The sequence below is a fragment of the Orycteropus afer genome, unplaced genomic scaffold, assembly GCF_000298275.1.
Source record: "Orycteropus afer afer isolate SDZICR_OR568_19922 unplaced genomic scaffold, OryAfe1.0 scaffold00002, whole genome shotgun sequence".
Classification (NCBI taxonomy): domain Eukaryota; kingdom Metazoa; phylum Chordata; class Mammalia; order Tubulidentata; family Orycteropodidae; genus Orycteropus; species Orycteropus afer.
In genome coordinates, this window is record NW_006921589.1 from 37,547,731 (window position 1) to 37,566,538 (window position 18,808).

The window sequence follows — 18,808 nt, forward strand, 5'->3', positions numbered from 1 at the left end:
AGAAGGCTGACAGTTCAAACCCACCAGCCACTCTTCGGAAGGAAGATTGGGCAATCTACTTCCGTAGTGATACTGCCTCGGAAACCCAAGGAAGTGTCACTGTGAGTTGGATCTGACTCAGTGGCAGTGAGTTTGTTTTTTTTCTCCCCATTTCCACTTGGTCCCCATTTCCATTTGTCTGGTACGCCTGCCTTTCCCTGTCTTCTCACTTTTGCTTTTGGGCAAATGTTGCCCTCGATCTTACGTAGTTGATAATTCTAAGGAGCACATTCCTCACTGGTGTTATTCTTTATTTTATAGGCCAATCTATCATTTGGCTGATAGGTGACCTCTAGGAGTGGCTTCGGTTCCAAGTTAGAAGGGTATCTTAGGGCAATAGTCTCAGGGGTTCCTCCAACTGATTTTTTTAATTTTAGCAGCTATCAGGATACATGAAAGAGTGTTGCTTTTTCTTCAGCATTTTCGATTTTGATAATAAAATCCACTTTACATTGTATAATTTTCAAACAAAATGAAAAATACTTTCATTCATCTTAATCACGTCCCCACAACAGCCTTGTAAGATATAATAAACCTTTTACATATCATGCAGCATCAATGAAGCCATAACCAAACACATTCATTAGTACTGTGAACACCAGTGTTCCTTCTCCCAAAAAACTGAGAAAGTACTGGGGCTAGGAAGAGAAAGATGGCTTGCAGCTGGTGCTAACCGCCTGTGCTATTCAAATTCTAGCCAAAACAACCACTACCTCCCCCATAATTTCCAGTGTTTACAAAGTAAAGCCTCTGATATTAGTACCCCAGTATAAGGAGACTGAATAAAAAATTTGGCTGTAGAAATAGCTATTGTGGCTCACTCTGGTGAGCATTAATGAGAACTCCATTTGCACAGCTCTTACCTGCCTCACATCTCTAAGCCCAATCAGGTTTGCATAACAAGTTCCAAACAGCCTTCAGGTCTCCTTGCTTTAACACGGTTTAAAACATTGTTTACAACCAGGGAAATTACATTAAGGGAAGTTCTCAACCCAAATTTCCAAATTGAATTTTCCTTTCTTTGCTCCTCTGACATGAATGGTTCTTGAATGGTGACATGTTTCATGCATGTCCCAATATAGAATTAGAAACACAACTTGTTAATAGAGTGACTCTCAGCACCCCCCCCCATCACCATCATCCTCCTATCTCCATTAATGAGGAAGAATTTGATCACGTTTTCTGTCCCCCAGGTGGCTGTATACTATCTAAGATGATCTAGGTGGCCTGGCCCAGACTTGGACAGGCTCAAGTCAGCAGAATTCCCAAAGCAGAAGTCACAAACCAGCAAATCATAGGCCATATTCAGCCTTCAGACAGTTTTGTCTTGGTGCATACAGTGTGTTAAAATTTGAATCAGTTGACACTTGGTACAGATGGCTGAGTGCTCAACTCCTAGCTGAAAGGTAGGCAGTTCCATCTGACCCAGACGTTCCTCAGAAGTCGGGCCTGGCCAAAGCTTCTGCTTCCAAAACCATTGATAGCCCTATGGATCACTCTGCACAAGTGGGGTCACCATGAGATGGAATCTACTCAGTGGCTACTAGCAACAACATGTAAAAATTCGGAAATTATTATTACATAATACTGTGGATTTTTGGTCTTTCTTAAAAATCAGATGCTCCAGTAACACTAGACCCACACTCCCGCATGGCAGCACTGGCTGGAACAGCTGTACTCTTTAGATGCAGCTTTGAGCCTTCTCCAGGTCCCACAACCTCCTCCAGCTTAGCTCCCTGCTTTGCTCTGGGAGTTTGAGTCAGGGACTCAGTGTAGTAGATCATTGTCAGTTAGGGACCCCCAGTCATCTGTGTGACTTATGGATTTCTGACATAGAGTTCTGGAGGTTCAGAGCCAGGTCATGGATTTTTAAACCAGCAATAACATCCCTCTGTGGACAAACTCATCTCAAACTATATCCTCGGAGCTAGATTACCAGTAGATGGGCTGCAGGGCTGATGTTTGAGTGTTCACTTTGTGCTAAGCCTAGGCTCCTGTTTTATAGTGACTATCAGAACAACTCTTTGAAGTGAATAAGATTATCCATCCCCGTTTCACAAACAAGGAACAGGCTTGGAGAGGTAATGTAACTTGTTGCAGTTCACAGACCTAGAACATGTCATAACCACGGTTGAACCCAGACAATCTGAGTCCAGAGCTTTATGCTCTTAGCCGGAATAATGTGTCACCTCTCTTTCATGGAGAAGGGCCGTATTTGATGAAGCCACCAACACTTTATAGCACTTACTGTGTACCAGATGAGCCCTGGTGGTGCAATAGTTAGGCACTCCATCACTCCTCAGGAAAAAGATGTGGCAAGCTGCTTCCCTAAAGATTCAAAAAAAAAAACCCCAAACTCACTGCCATCAAGTCAGATCCGACTCATAACGACCCCTCCTTGGGTTTCCGAGGCAGTATCACTACGGAAGTAGATTGCCCAACCTTCCTTCTGAGGAGTGACTGGTGGGTTTGAACCACCAGCCTTCTGGTTAGCAGTCAGTGCCTTAGGCATTATGCCACCAGAGCTCCCCGCTAAAGATGAAAGCCTTGGAAATTCTATAGAGAAGTTCTACTCTGTCCTATAGGGTCCAGATGAATCAGAATCGACTTGCCAGCAGCAGGTATGTTCCAGATACTTTCTAGGAACAAATACGAATTCATTCAATCCTCCTAACAAACCCACATGTAGATTTTCTTGTTATTCTCATTTTACAGATGAGCAAACTGAGGCACAGGAAAGTGAAGTACTTTTCCAAGTGGGAACTGTATGGATGATGGTCTGCTCAACACACCCTTCAGTATCCTCCACCCTTTAGAGGCAATTTTCCTTTGAATGGCCTACAGTCACATTATATTAACTGTTAGTTTATAATTCATTTGTAGTCAGCTAAAACTCCCAGAGTTGCTTTTTTTTGTTTTTTCCTCTGCAAATGGACATATGTTAAATCAGATTTCTCTTATCCTGTGTTTCAAACTTAAAGGAAGAATTTTTCATTTACTCATGTTAGATTTTTTTAACTTTGGGACCTTTAGACTATCAAACCAAGAGCTCTGATTCTGACATTCTCTTAGTTAATATATTAACAACCACTTGTTAATTATATAGCAACCACTTGTTTGCTATATAATTTACTGTGTACCAGATGAGCCCTGGTGTTACAATGCAAAAAATAGCATTTTTCATCGACTCTACTGTACCACTGATTATAAAATATATTACTTTACCAATAAGAGAGAAGAAAAATTCTACCAACTAAACTATTACTCTTTTCTTATTGTTGTTGTTGTTGTTATGTGCCATCGAGTCAGGCCTGACTCATAGCGACCCCTCCTTGGGTTTTCGAGGCAGTATCATTACGGAAGTAGATTGCCCCATCTTCCTTCCGAGGAGTGGCTGGTGGGTTTGAACCACCAGCCTTCTGGTTAGCAGTCAAGTGCCTTAGCCACTACGCTACCAGAGCTCCCTCTTTTCTTATTAGGAATTTTATTATTTATGGTAAAAGCTTTAAATAGATATATATTTTTTTTTTACTTTCAAACATTTTTAAACAGATTTTCCTTATATCTTTTTTGTACATACATAAAAAGGGAAAAATTAAGTGAAATAAATTGTTAAGATATTCCTAAAACTTGTTCACATCTCTGAATCAATTCTAAGGTATCATGTCCCCATTTGTCCACTTAGTAGGCTCCTCTGGGCTATCAAGGGTGTTGCAAACAGCATTTCTTAAAATAGTCCTGGGCTTTTCAGCAAGTTGGATACTGAGGCTTTGTGTGTGTGTGTGTGTGTGTGTGATTTGGGTGAATGTTTACAGAGCAAATTCATTTCCATACAGTAGTTGATACAGATTTTGTTTTGTGACATTGACTACAATTCTCCACAATGTAACAGCTCTCTTCCACTTCCTCCCATAGTTACCTCTTCCTCTGTCCTTCTTTCCAGCCCTCTAAACTATCTCCCTGTGCAAATACTGCCCTTTTGATCTCCCATGATTGATGTTCTAAGGAGTGTTACCTACCTAGTGTAAATGTTCACCTGATATGCTTATCTGTTGTTTGGCTGGAAGCCATGGAAGTGAGTTCAGTTCCAGGTCTGAAGGGTGACTAAGGGCCATACTCTTAGAGATTTCACCAGGCTCTATCAGACTGTAAGCCTGGTCTTTTTTATGATTTTGGGTTTTGTTTGTTTGGGTTTTGTTCCACATTCTCCCCTCTATCCAGGATCTCTTGCACTCATCCCTTTCTAAGTGGTTGGCAGTAGTAGCCAGGCCCCATCTAGTTCCTCTGGTCTCACAGTCATATAGGCTGAGGTTCTCATGGTCCACTAGTCCCTTGGACTAATTGTTTCCATGTGTCTTTGGTTTTCTCCATTCTTCTTTGCTCTGAAGAGAGACCAATTGTTGCATCTTGATGGCTGCTTGCAAGCTTTTAAGATGATACTGGGCTTTCTTGATACTACCCAAGGTTACCAATGAAAGTTTTCAGGCACCAACCAGGACTCCTTCTTTCTATAAGTGATCTTTGAACAATCTGTTGATTGAAATTTTCAGTTGTTCAGTCACACAATGGAAAAAAAAATAATAAAAAGAAATGAAATTCTGATACCTGCTCCAACATAAATAAACCTTGAAAATACTATGCTAAGTGAAATAAGTCAGACACAAAGCACAGACATCATATAAACAACTTACAAGAAGTATCTCAATAGGCGAGTGCATAAACAAAAAACAGAGCAGAGGTTACCAGGGTTTGGGCGAGGGGGGAAAGGAGAGTTGTTTAATGGATACACAGTTTCTATTTGGGGTGATGACAAATTTTGGAAATAGATAGTGGTGAGAGTTGAACACAACCACTGTGTGCAGCTGTCACCCACTTGTTGCAATGTAGTTGTACAACATTGTCAATGAAACTACTGCTGTTGAATTTTATGCTCAAAAATGGCTAAAACTGAAAATTTCATGTTATACATATATTTTATCACAATGTAAAAAACAATTATTATTTAAAGAAAACAACCAACTTCATTCATGTAATAATAGCCACATTATAATTACCACCTGGCCTATGGTCATGATTAAAATGCAAGAGGAATTTCCAAATCAAGGCGCACCTTCATTCTTGCATGAATTTTACAGTTTACAAAGACGTTTTCACAAGAAGGAAATGCTCACCCCTCACCAATACTTGCATAAGTTATCAGCCACAATCTGTGTCTCACTTTTGTCAAGTAAATATTTTTTAAATAAGCTTTTGAATTTCTTATACTTTCACTCATTTTTTTAAATTTTCATTTGTTCTACCTTGCTGTATAATCAAGTATATCTGCTAGAAAAAGATCAAAGTGCTTTATTTTTCTTGCATCATTTTTGAGGAATAAAGCATACCATTTCTTTTTAATAAGCCAGATGCCATTGTTGTTGTTGTTGTTACGTGCCCACGAGTCGGACCCGACTCATAACAACCCCTCCTTGGATTTCCGAGGCGGTGTCAATACGGGAGTAGATTGTCCAGCCTTCCTTCTGAGGAGTGATGCCATTATGCTTTAAAAAAAAAAAAAAAATCTTTGGGAGGGAAGGCCACAGGGAAGAGGTAACTACAGGGAGGAAGTGAGAAGAGAGCTGTTACACTGTGGGGAATTGCAGTCAATGTCATGAAACAAAATATGTATGAACTGCTATTTAGGAAATGAATTTGCTCTGTAAACTTTCACCCAAATCACAATAAAAAAAATTTTTAGAATCTTTGACATATAATCTTTAATTTAATGATTGAAGGTGGTGTTATAGAAGGAAATAGAAGAATATTAACTGCTAACTGCTCAGCATGTGGTGAAAATACAGAATAATTGGAAATACTTTTAAAGTCCTAAGTGCCTCATTGAACTCATTTCTTATGTGTTTCTATATGTTAGTCCCGTATTGCCCCGCTTTCTGGGGTGGTGGCAAGGTCACAGAGAACAAACAGTGTCAGGCTGCCTGAATTGCTCCAATCTTGAACCCATGGCACCAGGAGAGTAGACTTTTTCCTAATCCTGAGTTCTTGATTTGTGAGGTTACTCCCAAGCAATGATGTCAGAATAGACTCAGTAAAACAAGGTATGACTTCACAGTAGTTCTAGTCAGAACTCAGCAAGAGATGCAAGGCCGACAGTGTCCAGAAGCTCTGCCAAGCTTGCAAGGCCAAATGAACCCTTTTAAATATAAACCAATTTCTTTCCCTTCATTTTATCATTCTTCATCCATAGTATAATCCTCTCCAAATTCCTCTCCAGATTTCACCCCAAAATGAAGAAACTCCTTGTAGCTCCACCTCTCTTTGCTACATTTGCAATATGATCTTTCTCATTGTAATTTAATGCATAAGGTGGGGCCTTACTCTAGAGCATAAAGAGAACATGACCGTTAACTCTACCTGGTGGGATAGTCACTAGGTTCTTGACCACATTATATAATCAAAAGACTAAAACCCCAATTCCACATTGCTACTGTGTCCTTTCTCTGTTTTGTCACTCTCCTACAAGGCCCAGATAACCTATACAATTGTTTCTGAATTTACTAACAGAACTTTTTTGTTTCTACTAGCTAACCTAGATAGCTTTCCCTCATTCTATGCATTAATTTTGCCCCCTGATTCCCATTATGAGCAGTATCCCCAAGTTAACATACCACCTATGGAACATGCTAGGCATGGAAAGATGAATATGACATATTCGTTGACCTTAAGGAATTCTCAGTTTAACAGCAGAGACAGATACATAAACAACTAACTATAACACAGTCTGATAAGGGCACGAATAGAGAAGCATGCTGAGCACGGAGGAAGGATTGATTAACTAGGGATGGAGGAACAGGGAAGGACAGGAAGGCCTAGCAGCACTGAAACAGTGTGGCATGGGCAAGAGCTCCAAGTAGCAGAGGCTTGCCACAGTAAGACGTGCAAAGGGAAGGATGGCAAGAGTTAAGGCTAAATAAGTAGGCAGAGGTCAGACCTCAAGAAGATTCTTTTGTATTGTAGTAAAACATTTCCATTCTCTGCAGTAAGCAATGGGGTCCATTAAAGGCTTGGATTTTCTTTAAAATTTTGAAGGATTAGTATATACTTCTAAAAATAAGTTTGTTGTTGTTGTTGTTATGTGCTGTTGAGTCGGCCCCGACTCATAGCGACCCCTCCTTGGGTTTCCGAGGCAGTATCACTACGGAAGTAGGATTGCCCAACCTTCCTTCCGAGGAGTGGCTGGTGGGTTTGAACCGCCAGCCTTCTGGTTAGCAGTCAAGTGCTTTAGCCACTATGCTACCATGTTTTATTCCTTACTCTTAAGATTTTAGTCCGTTTTACTTTATAGTTTTTCAATTGCTTTGTTTCAAAATCAGGGATAGTAGTCAAAATACTAAGAAGAATAAAACCATGTTGTTGTTGTTATATGCCATCGAGTCGGACTCATAGTGACCCCTTCTTGGGTTTCCAAGGCAGTATCACTACAGAAGTAGATTGCCTCATTGTCCTTCCAAGGAGTGGCTGGTGGGTTTGAACTGCCAGCCTTCTGGTTAGCAAACAAGTGCCTTAGGCACTATGCTACCAGAGCTCCCAATGAAACCATGTTGTTGTTGTTATGTACCATCAAGTCGGACCCAACTCGTAGTGACCCCTCCTTGGGTTTCTGAGGCAGTATCACTGTGGAAGTAGATTGCCCAACCTTCCTTCTGAGGAGAGGCTGGTGGGTTTGAACCACCAGCCTTCTGGTTACCAGTCAAGTGCCTTAGGCACTAGGCTACCAGAGCTCCTAATAAAACCATATGAACCACCAAATGGATTGCTTCACCAACCAAGCAGGCTAGACCATTTACAATGAAGTTCAGCTGTTAATTCAAGGCCCAGGACCGTATTCTTTGTTTTCATTCCTATTCCTAACGATGAAGAGAATATATTGTAAATAGAATAGTAGTTGAAATCCAAGAGATGATGAAACATGAGAGGAAATGGATCTATCCTGGCTGATACAATGTTCTGTTGAGTGCTTTATTCAGTTTGAGAAATCGGCATGAATACTTACTATGGCAGATTTCTGCTCTGTGGTGTAGGTATTCGTGTCACAGGGGAGGAGGGCGTTTCCTTTGACCCCTCTTCCTTGTGTGTTTCTTAACCTCCTTCCTGTGTCGGGCAATTAGCAGCAGCTCTTTGCTGGACACCACTGACCACGTGGAGACAAGGCTAATGACACACACTTCCATACCTGGAAATCATTTCATATGTTTTGTTACTCAAGAGATGAGCAAATTGCAGGACTATTTCTAGATATTAATTCTTGATTGTTTCCCAGAAAATGAGAAACACTGTTACAGAAGGAAAAAAAAAGTTGTTTTTTAAATTATTACTGCTGGAACATTAAGAACGTTTTCCCATATAACACACCCTTTTCCTTTAACTATTTTAAAAATTGAACAGATTGTACTGTTCTACTGTTGCTACAGACTTGCCCTGCTTCTGGGGATGGTTTAATTGCATATTGACTTTATAGTTACTATCCTCTGTATCTAGAAATTTTACTCATTCTGGGTACTTTTACTTTTTCAATTACTTTACTCAAGCATTAATATATGGTCATAAGAAATCATGTTTTTAGCTTTCTTGAGAAACTTAAAACAAGGTACTTTTGAAATCTAATTGGAATAAGAAAATACATGATAATTCTGGCTTAACAATTGCCACTGCTCCCATTTTTTATTTGTAGATTGCTATTGATTTTATTCTTAAGGAATTATGCATCATATTGCTAGAATTATAAAAATAATGAATGTTCAAATTAATGTTGCTTCTTTTATGTATGTCTTCAATAGCTATTATTGGGCATATGCTTGCATAAGTGAAATCCTAAGAAATAAAGTTGCCTCAATGGAAAAGAAGCATATAAAGCATTGTATTTCTACTTTAAGACATATCGATAATATCATAGATCTTCCAGTTTATAAGGTCAGTTTTGCTTTAAAGTACAAAATATAGAATACATGTTATTGTAATTTTATTTGTGGTTAAGCCAGATAGATATTTTTCCTATTCATGAGTATTATTACACAGAGATAGAAATAATGTATAATCTAATTTTGTGAATGAACAAATTTGTCTTTGCTTTTGATATTTCAGCTTCATCTAACCCAGAAGTCATCAAGATAAATTCCATTCTGGATATCATTACAAAAGTGGAAGACTATTATCTTAAAGGATATATCATTGGGGCTATTCATCCTGTTATACAACCTGTGGGACCGCGAAAACACTTACCAGCAAGTTACCTGTACAGGGTGGTGCTATGGCGCTTGAAGTTAAGGTAAGCCTGTAGTAAGGCCGGGCCCTGAGGTAGGCGGGCTGCTTTTCTCTTATAGGTAGCTCTATTTCAAGGCCATTGCCCAATGTAGGCAGATGCACAGGGGTTAGGAACAACTAAGGGAGATGAACTTGTCTGTCAGTTTGTTGTCCTGTGGTGGCTTACGTGTTGCTATGAGGCTGGAGGCTATGCCACAGTGTTGCAAAATGCCAGCAGGGTTACCATGGTGGACAGGTTTCAGCGGAGCTTCCAGGCTAAGACAGACTCAGAAGAAGGAAGAGGCTATCTACTTCTCAAACTGGCCAGCGAAAACCTTATAAATAGCAGTGAAACACTGTCTGATATATATTGCTGGTACTCAAGAAAACAGTCCTCAAGAAAACCACAGCTGAGTGGTCGAACTGCCAACCTTTCCACTCACTAGGCTGTTGAGAGTGACAATTTTCTTTGGTTAAAAGAAAAGAAAGTTTGAACAAAGTGATGGAGAAAAAAATGGTAATTAGAGGTTGTGGTTTTAAGGCATACTTTCCAACAGTTGAACCTGCATTAGAGGAGGGAATCATAAACCTTTAAAACTCCTGATTGATTTTAACACACCCTAAGTGAGGGTGTTAGTGGATGTGAGGAAAGCAAAATCAATTCAAGAGGTGCCCGTAAACTCTGGTGGTAGCTCCAGCTGATGAGGGAGCAGCAGTTAGCTACCAGTACTATTGTTGAAGGTAGGTTCCTTTGAGTGGATTTTGACTGATAGAGACCCCATGTGACTGAGTAGTGTTTCCTTGGCTGTTGTCTTTATGGGAGCAGATCACCAAGTCCTTCTCCCGAGGAGCTACTGAGTGGTTGAACCACCACCCTTTCCACTAGCAGCCCAGCACTTAACCATTGCACCATCCGGGCTCCTAACAAGTACTATTACTGGGCTAAAAGAATTGGCAGCACCTATGACGGCCACTTCTGCCAGGCTTTTTGAAGTTAAGGAGTTTTGGTGGCTCAGTGGTTGAAGCCCTCAGTAGCTAATCAAAAGGTTGGCAGTTCAAACCTCCCCAGCCACTCTTGGGAATCTGCTTCCGTAAAGATTACAACACTGGAAATTTTATGGGGCAGTTTGGGTTGCTATGAATCAGAATTGACTTGATGCAGTGGGTTATACTGTTTTGTTAGCAGTGGCAACAGAAACTATCACTACGTTCTGACTTACATAGTGGAAAAATCTATGCCAAGTTGTCACAAACTGAATAGCCTTCTTGTTAGCTTTTTCCCCAAAATAAGATTTACCAGCCAACCATATTGGTTTTTTTTTTTTAATTATAAACACTTTCTTTAATGGCTGCTTTTGAAAACAATACTCCATTTTGCCAGACTAGTTAAGTTTGATTGTTTTTGTGATAAAATACTGTTTTCCTTCTATTAATGGGGGAAAAAAAAAATAGCCAGAGCAATGTCTTAGATTAACATTAACTCTTTTTTTTAAACACAACCCTTCAACTATATCAAAATCATCCAGGAGACCAGAGTAAAAATCATGTCTTCTTTTTTATGAAAGGACTAAATAGAGAAGGAAAAGTGAAATAAGACAAAAATGGGAAATTAGGGGCAAAAAGGGCCTTAAAAAAATTCCAGGTGTGTTTTTAAGGGACACTATTTGCTAGTAGAAGTCCGTGGGTGGTGTAAACAGTGACATGCTCGGTTGCTAATTGAAAGACTGCAGGTTCGAGTCCATTCAGAGGCACTTCAGAAGACAGGCCTGGCTATCCACATCTGAAGAGTCAGTCATTGAAAACCCAACGAAGCCCACTTCCCCGCCGACACACAGGGGCTTACCGTGAATTGGAGTCCACTCAGTGGCAACGGCTGCTAGTCTGCTGCCGAATGATTATCTACTTACGGGGGTCTGGGAGGGGTCTGTAGGCGTCAGCTGTCACTGGAACACGGAGCCTCCTCAGATCATTACAGTGCAGGCACCAGTAAACCGCCAAGACACTTTCACTCAGAGTGATACTTGCATCCTAATTACAAATCTTATCAGCCATGTATAAATGATCTTTTCTGCTTTTAGCATTACTTCAGATAGTCTTAGCAGAGCCTTGACAATGTTAAGAATAAGCAAGGAAAACAATATCAGAAAATAAGAGAAAGAAAAAAGAGCAATATTTCTCTGCATTTAAATAAGAATTTTACTTTGGGCAATAGTGAGGTATAATGCGGATGTAAAATCATTTCTCATAATTCTTACTAAAGCAGCAGGCAAGACACTCTTCTTCCGTATTTAAATTAGAAAATGAAATTAATAGAAGCTTAAATTAACAAGTTATTATGTGTTTTTGGTATTTTTACATAATACGACAGCCACCCAGACTTGACTTGACTTCATTTTCTCATGAGCATGTTAGCTGAAAATCAGCAACTGACCTGCAACCATGAACATATTCTCTCTGTTACAGCCCGAAACATTCAACAGCACCCAGTGGACAAAGACGAGCAAGGCTTGTCATTGAGGAATTTCCCATAATTTATGAGACACAAACAAATGAAACAGCAAAAGAACTGATAGAAAAGGTATTTACCTAAAATGTGTACATTTTTTAAATGAGATACTAAGAAATGTTTGGTATTTTTTTCTTCATCGATTTCCTTTGTTTAAAAAGATAAGGAAAGTAATAGATGACTTTTCTACCAGAATTCAAAACATATTGAAGAATTGGTAACAAACTGTACAGAATTAATAACAAAAACACAGGCCAATAAAAGAGAATGGAGATGCCAGAAATTAATTTCAACACATATAAGTTTAGTCACAAACCACATGAAATAGAACAGAGGAACAACCATTTCTTAATAAATGCTGATGAGAACATGGACAATTGTTCTGTAGAAAAGGTACTTCACACCACATAATACAATTCTGATGATATGAAGGGGTACATTTTTTAAAATATGAAACATCTTGAAGAGAATAGTTGAATAGACATGTTCAGTAATGAATAATAGATTGAAGAATTTGAGTATATGAATATAACTTATGTACTGTGAAAACAAGAAGCCCTAACGGCACAATGGTTAAAAGCACTTGTATGCTAACTGAAAGGTCGATGTTGGAACCCACCATTGCTCCGTGGGACAAAGATGTGGCAGTCTGCATCTGTAAAGATCCATGGCCTTGAAAATTGGGCAGTTCTACCCTGCCCTATAGGATCACCATGAGTCAAAATGACTCGATGGCAATGGGTTGGGTTTGGTTTTGGTACCAGGAAAACTAAGTTTTGGGGGGAAAAAAACGACTCTGTGGAGCAAAGCATAATGTGCAACAAATGTATCTTATGAGAGCTTCATTTTCAGAACATTTAGGGGATGAATACCACCAATCCATGAAGATGATGTCCAGTCATCACTGGAAAGAGTCCATGAACAGCAAGTACAAATGGAAATATAAGTAATAAAGAGACATTTGCAAAAGGTTCAAGCTAGCTGTGCTAGTTAAGGTTGTGGATTAACTTGGCTGGGCCTGGTTGAGTGGCTGGGCAGCTGGATGTCGTTATGCCCCATGGTGAGAATGGCAATCAGTTCCATGGTGGACTCTCCTGGAGGAGCTGAGTAGCCGCTTTAGGGATGTGGCTGCTTCCAGTGGATAAGCAGCAGCTTTGAGGAAGGTCTCCAGCTGACGGCATGCTTGAACCCTGAATGTAGCTGAGTTGTTGCCCAGCCGATCTTGGGACTTTTAATGGACTTGAATCAATGGCCTGCAGTGTGGTTTGGTGATATCAGGGCCGTGCCGCTTCCCTTGTCGACCTTGGACTTGCCAGCCTCAGCTCCAGCAGCTGCCTGAGTGAAGAAAGCCTCCAGCTTCAGTGGGCTGGGAGCAGGAGGCAGAGCTGAAGCCCAAGGTCGAGGGGCTTTCTGCCAGCCCCTAGAGCCTGGCACTTTGAACTCAGACTTCTAGCCTCCAAAATTATAAGAGAATAAATTCCTATTTGTTAAAGACATTTCGCCTGTGGTATTTCTGTTAGCACAGCAGGAAGTAACCAAAACACTAGCTAATAATTTTTAATGTAGGTAAAAATACATCTCACTACTCTTAAACTGGAAAATTAGATAAAATTATTAAATCTAACATTGGCAGAGAATTAAGAAAACAATGTTCATATGCTGTAACTGACATTATAATAAATTAGTATAACTTTTCTGAATCGCAAGTCCAATTTTACTTTTTGACCCAGTAATCTCCTCTTTGGGAATCTATTCTGAGAAAATAATTGAAAAGGGAAAAAAATCATTTTTATACAAAGATATATTAATCAACAGTAAATAATTGGCCAAATTTTCAATAATTAAAAGACTGCTAAGATGGCAACGACTTATCTGTACAATGGAATATTTTGTCGGTACCAGGAGCTCTGGTAGCATAGTGCCTGAGGCACTTGACTGCTTACCAGAAGGCTGGCAGTTCAAACCCACCAGCCACTCCTCAGAAGGAAGATGGGGCAATCTACTTCCATAGTGATACTGCCTTGGAAACCCAAGGAGGGGTCGCTATGAGTGGAGTCCGACTCGACGGCACATAAAACCAACAACAAGCATGACAACTGTATTGACCATGTCAAGATAGAAAAGTATATACAATATAACTTAATTGAAAACTAAATGAAAAATTAAACACTATATGCAGGTTGAGGAGCTCTGGTGGTACAGTGCCTAAGGCATTTGACTGCTAGCCAGAAGGCTGGCAGTTCAAACCCACCAGCCACTCCTTGGAAGGAAGACTAAGCAATCTACTTCTGTAGAGATACCACCTCAGAAACCCAAGGAGGGGTTGCTATGAGTCGGAATCAACTCAACGGCAGTGAATTGAGTTGAGAGTTTTAATAAGCAGGTTCATTAAAACCAAGAAAAATATATTACACTCATAAATTATAAATATTCTAAATTGACAGAAATTTGTGTGAAAGCTTTTTTTTTTTTTTTTTTTCACTTGTATTGGTATATTTGCAGGAGAAGGATGTGGCAGTCTGCTTCTATAAAGATTTACAGCCTTGGAAACCCTGTGGGAGAGTTCTGCTCTGTCCTTTAGCATCACCATGAGTCAGATTTGACTCTACACAGTGGGTTTGGTGGATTGGTTGTCATATTTGTAACGTTTTAGCTTTTCTTTAAATACATACAACTGAAAAGGGAAGGCATTTTGTTTTTAAGTAAGAAAACATGAAACTTGTTTACTGTCTCTATAGATGTTCCCAAGCTGTAAATGACCACATCATAAAATTGTCTGTGGTTTGTATATAACCAGTACTAGCTGCTCATGCTATGTCCTGTTTAGGTATAAAGGCACCATTCAATAAGTATTTTAGGAACAGTCTTTGAGATTAGATTTTTATAAAAAGATACACATACTATTTACTACTACTTTTCTGGGAAGTTTAGAATGTTTTTTCTAGGAATAAATTCACTCTAGAAATTTCTTTTTGAAAACAAAAATGTAACTATTAATTTAGTCTTAATAGATCATCATCAAAGCCCTTGTTTTGCATTTGACTTCCTGGACACAGTTAAAGAACTATTGAAACAGGAAAGTACTGTTATTTCACCAATTAGAGTAATGGGGTTATTCCATGAAGAAAAAACTTCGGGAAACAGTACATGAAATATTTGAACATTGCCCTGTGTGTGAGCAAAGCAGCAGATGAATGCCAAACATTGCCCGTGAACAGTTGCCTTGTATAAAGAGTTGATTGTTGAGCAGCTAGATTCTAAGCCAAGTTCTAACATTATACCAGTGCTCATTGGATTTTTAAAATTAGGTTTCTAAGTGTTTTTCCTCAAAATTTTAAAAAACACTAATCCTTCAGCTTAAGATATGGAAAAAAAACATTAATACTCTATTTGTTACCAGACCTTTTCAAATAGAATTTTCCAGTAATAGAAAACGTCTTCTGTGCTGTTTGACCCAAATCAACTGAAAACAGGTAGAGAAAGTGCTGACAATAAATTCGGTTGTTTCTCCCTGCAGCTGCCATGCCTGTTTACCGCCTCTCTCACTCTCTCCCAGGGTACCTTCAGGCACTGTTAGGATCTCATTTTGTTAGTTTATAGGAGTAAATGGTATTGTACCACCAGTCACAGTCCTCGGTCCTGTCTACGCACGTCCATACCCTCTTCCCTTCTTCTCAAGCTTCTCCTGCCTTCCTGCTCTTCCAGGCCCCTGGCTTTTTCCTATTGCTGGCTTCCCTCGATCACAGTCTCTCTTCTCTTCACTGCTCTGTGCCCCATTTCTCTGTCTTCCCACCCCCCATTCTCCCACCTTGCCATCCTTTTGCATCCTTTCCTTCATCGTCATTTTTTATTTGTTGTCATAGACAGAAAAGGTGGAAGACACGTGGACTTGAGCTGGCTTCAACCTTCAGGTCAAAACAAGTGCATTTCTTTCCAGTTTAACTAAGGAGTGGATGGAAAGAGAAAAAGAAAAAGCCAAATACCACAGCTTCTTATTCATCAGTTTAACAATTTGTCTGAAGCCTTTCTTCCCTCTTAAGTGTTTTCTGGAAAAACCTGCTGGAAATGACCTAGCCAGAAAGAGGACAACTTTTCTGGAAACATCCCATGGCATCTTGACTAGTGCTACATTTGTTTGCCAGCCTCCTTAGGTTTTAAGACCTGGCAGCACAGTGGATATGTATGTCTTTGTTTGGAGTCCATCCACTGACAATTTGACCACATCACCTGTGGACTCCATGGAGATGGAGAAACAGGAGAACCTAACTACGGCATCACACTGCGGCACCATTTGTCTCCAGAAGTACTTTTGTCCGCATTCTCTCACAATGACTATCCATTTCCTCTCTCTGTTTTACAAATCTGGGATTTAGGATAGGCAAGGAGTGGAGAAATGGGAAAGAAGGAATCAAAATAGAAACTCTAGGCCCCCGGGATCATGTCATCCAGTGATACCCTGAGCATTGGCTTTCCAAAGAGAGGAAGGGGTCACCGTTTTCCGGCATTTGCTGATTTCTGTGGTTTAAATTCTCCCTCCACGGCAAATTTCAAGTGACCAGTGTGATTTCACTGAGCGTGCAGGTGGGTGGATATGCAAATTGGGCTCTTGGGACCCCATACAGACCAGCCCCAGCATTCTACTGCCTGCCTCTGCCCCTCACCCACCCTTAGGTACAGCCTCCGACCCCCTCCCTAATGTGCCCTACCCTCTCCCCCCAACACCCGGGTGAAACCAACCAAACTATCCAAAATAGTTTGGGTACAACTAGAAAACTCAGTGTATTTACCAGTAACAGAAAACTAAATGAACCAAATTATCAAGGGTCACAGCCTACGAATTCATGGGCCAAATTCTGTTCACAGACATATTTTCTTTAGCATACACATGTTTTTAATGATTTGGAATCAATATTTATAACTCAGGAATTTCACATAAAAAGCCAGATTTCCAACTTCTCTTTAAAATAGAAATATTTGAAAATATCAGGTCTGCATTCCCACTATTATCAGCTGGGACTGAATTATTCTTGCCCCTTTAGGTTGGTTCTGCCCCAGTTCTTCCTATTTCATTCCATTTTCCTTTCTAAGTGCAGAAGTTTGCATTTGCAGCCTCCATCGTAACTCTTTCTTCCCCTCCTAGGTAATATCACTTAAAACAGTGACTGTATTAAAGATGTTGTTGTTTCTTCATTTTAACTTATAAGTACTTAGAGAACACTTTCTAGGTGCAGGACATCACGATACAAGCAAGAACAAGACACAGTCCCTGCCCTTCAAAGAATTACGTTGTAATGCAGGAGAGAGACGTGGACCCAGATAGAATAAAGACATGAGGCCAAATCAGAATAGGAAAAAGGGTGAGCATGAAAAAACTCTCAAAGATCCCAAATTATTTCACTGGCGTTACGTGCCTCTGAATCCTATTCTTTAACCCATGGGATGGAATCTAATGATGTGCATTTGGTCCACCTAGGAGACAATAACCACCCATTCACTGCCATTGAGTCGATTCAATAGGAGACAATAACATCAAGACACAAGTTGGTCAGAGATATCAAGAATTACTCTCTTAACATTTCTCTTTACCTAAATGTATGGAGCAAACAATGTGTGTGTGTGTGTGCTTTTTTTTTTTTTTTTTGTCTCTTAATGAATAAATCTCATCTTTATCAATGAAGATGTAATTGGTAATGTTATTGTTAAAGATTTCTTGGGACAGTTTTGAATTTTGCTTCAACTAGAGACAGAGACCATTATTAACTAATCAGCGGAAGTCATCTATCAAATTACTTGTTTTTCCCAAATGGTAGCCTTTCCAAGAAAAATATGATTCCTATTTTCATAACTTCTAAAGTGTATTAGTTCTGTTTGAGGGTGGCACAGTGATGGTATGATGTAGTCTTCAGGGTGATGCTGTACTGCCAACTAAACCAGTTCCCACGGAGTCTGTTCCAACTCGAGGTGCTCCCATGTGTGTCAGAGTACAACTGTGCCCCAGAAGGTTTTCAGGGGCTTGTTTGTTTGACGTAAATCACCAGGCCTTTTTTCTGAGGTGCTGCTGCGTGGACTTGAACTGCCGGCCTTTTGGTTAGCAGTTGAACGTGCTAACGTTTGGCACCTGCCAGGGTCTTTAGTGCCATCCTGTTGTTGTGCCAGCAAGTCCATTCCAACTCATAGCAACCCCACATGACAGAGTGGAACCATTCTATAGAGTTTCCTAGGCTGTAATCTTTCCATGAGTAGATTGCCAGGTCTGTTTTTCTGCAGAGCCACTAGTGGATTCAAACTGCTGACCTTTCAGTTAATAACTGAGTGTTTAACCATCGCGCCGCCAGGCTGCGTTACTAGGTGTTATTAATTACTTTATGAGTGGTCTTTAGTTATTGGTCAAGTTACTCCTTCTAATGGACTACCTCAATAAGCCTAAAGGTTAATTGATGAAATCATTGTACATAAAGTTTACACTTTGTTCTACCATCTCTTTTTAAACCTCAGATTAATGTAGCTGCTAAAAGAGGAATGAAGTTTATTGGATTCATATCACAACATTGTCCACCATCTAAATTCTGCAATGGAAGCAACCTTGATGGAAATATAGAATCAGAACCAACACTATCTATGAGGCACGGTTCTCATGAAAACTGTAAAAGTTGGAATGAAGGAACATTAAGTGCTCAGTCATCTGAAAGTGGAATTGAGGAAGAACTTCATCATGAAAATAGACAATCTCCAATGGGACAAGATAGCAGCCCCAGTACCTCTAAATCAAGAAAGGGAGAAGGTAACAGACAAGAAGAATGGGTTTAGAGTACATTATAGTTTAAATCTGGCAAAAGAAGTTTTTTAGGGTTTTTTTGTTTTTGTTTTTGTTTTTATTTAAGGAACAGGTTGTTGTTGTTGTTGTTGTTGTTATGTGCCATCAAGTCAGACCCGACTCATAGCGACCCCTCCTTGGGTTTCCGAGGC

General features: G+C 39.9%; 1 protein-coding gene across 1 annotated transcript in view; it reads left to right on the top strand.

The window, feature by feature from the left end:
* Positions 1-18,808, top strand: part of RFTN2 (raftlin family member 2) — an 86,156-nt gene that overhangs the window by 14,409 nt on the left and 52,939 nt on the right. The window contains exons 2-4 of the mRNA XM_042783700.1: positions 9,178-9,361; positions 11,800-11,914; positions 18,338-18,623. Of these exons, the coding sequence (XP_042639634.1) occupies positions 9,178-9,361; positions 11,800-11,914; positions 18,338-18,623 (585 nt within the window). The remainder of the gene's footprint in view (positions 1-9,177; positions 9,362-11,799; positions 11,915-18,337; positions 18,624-18,808) is intronic.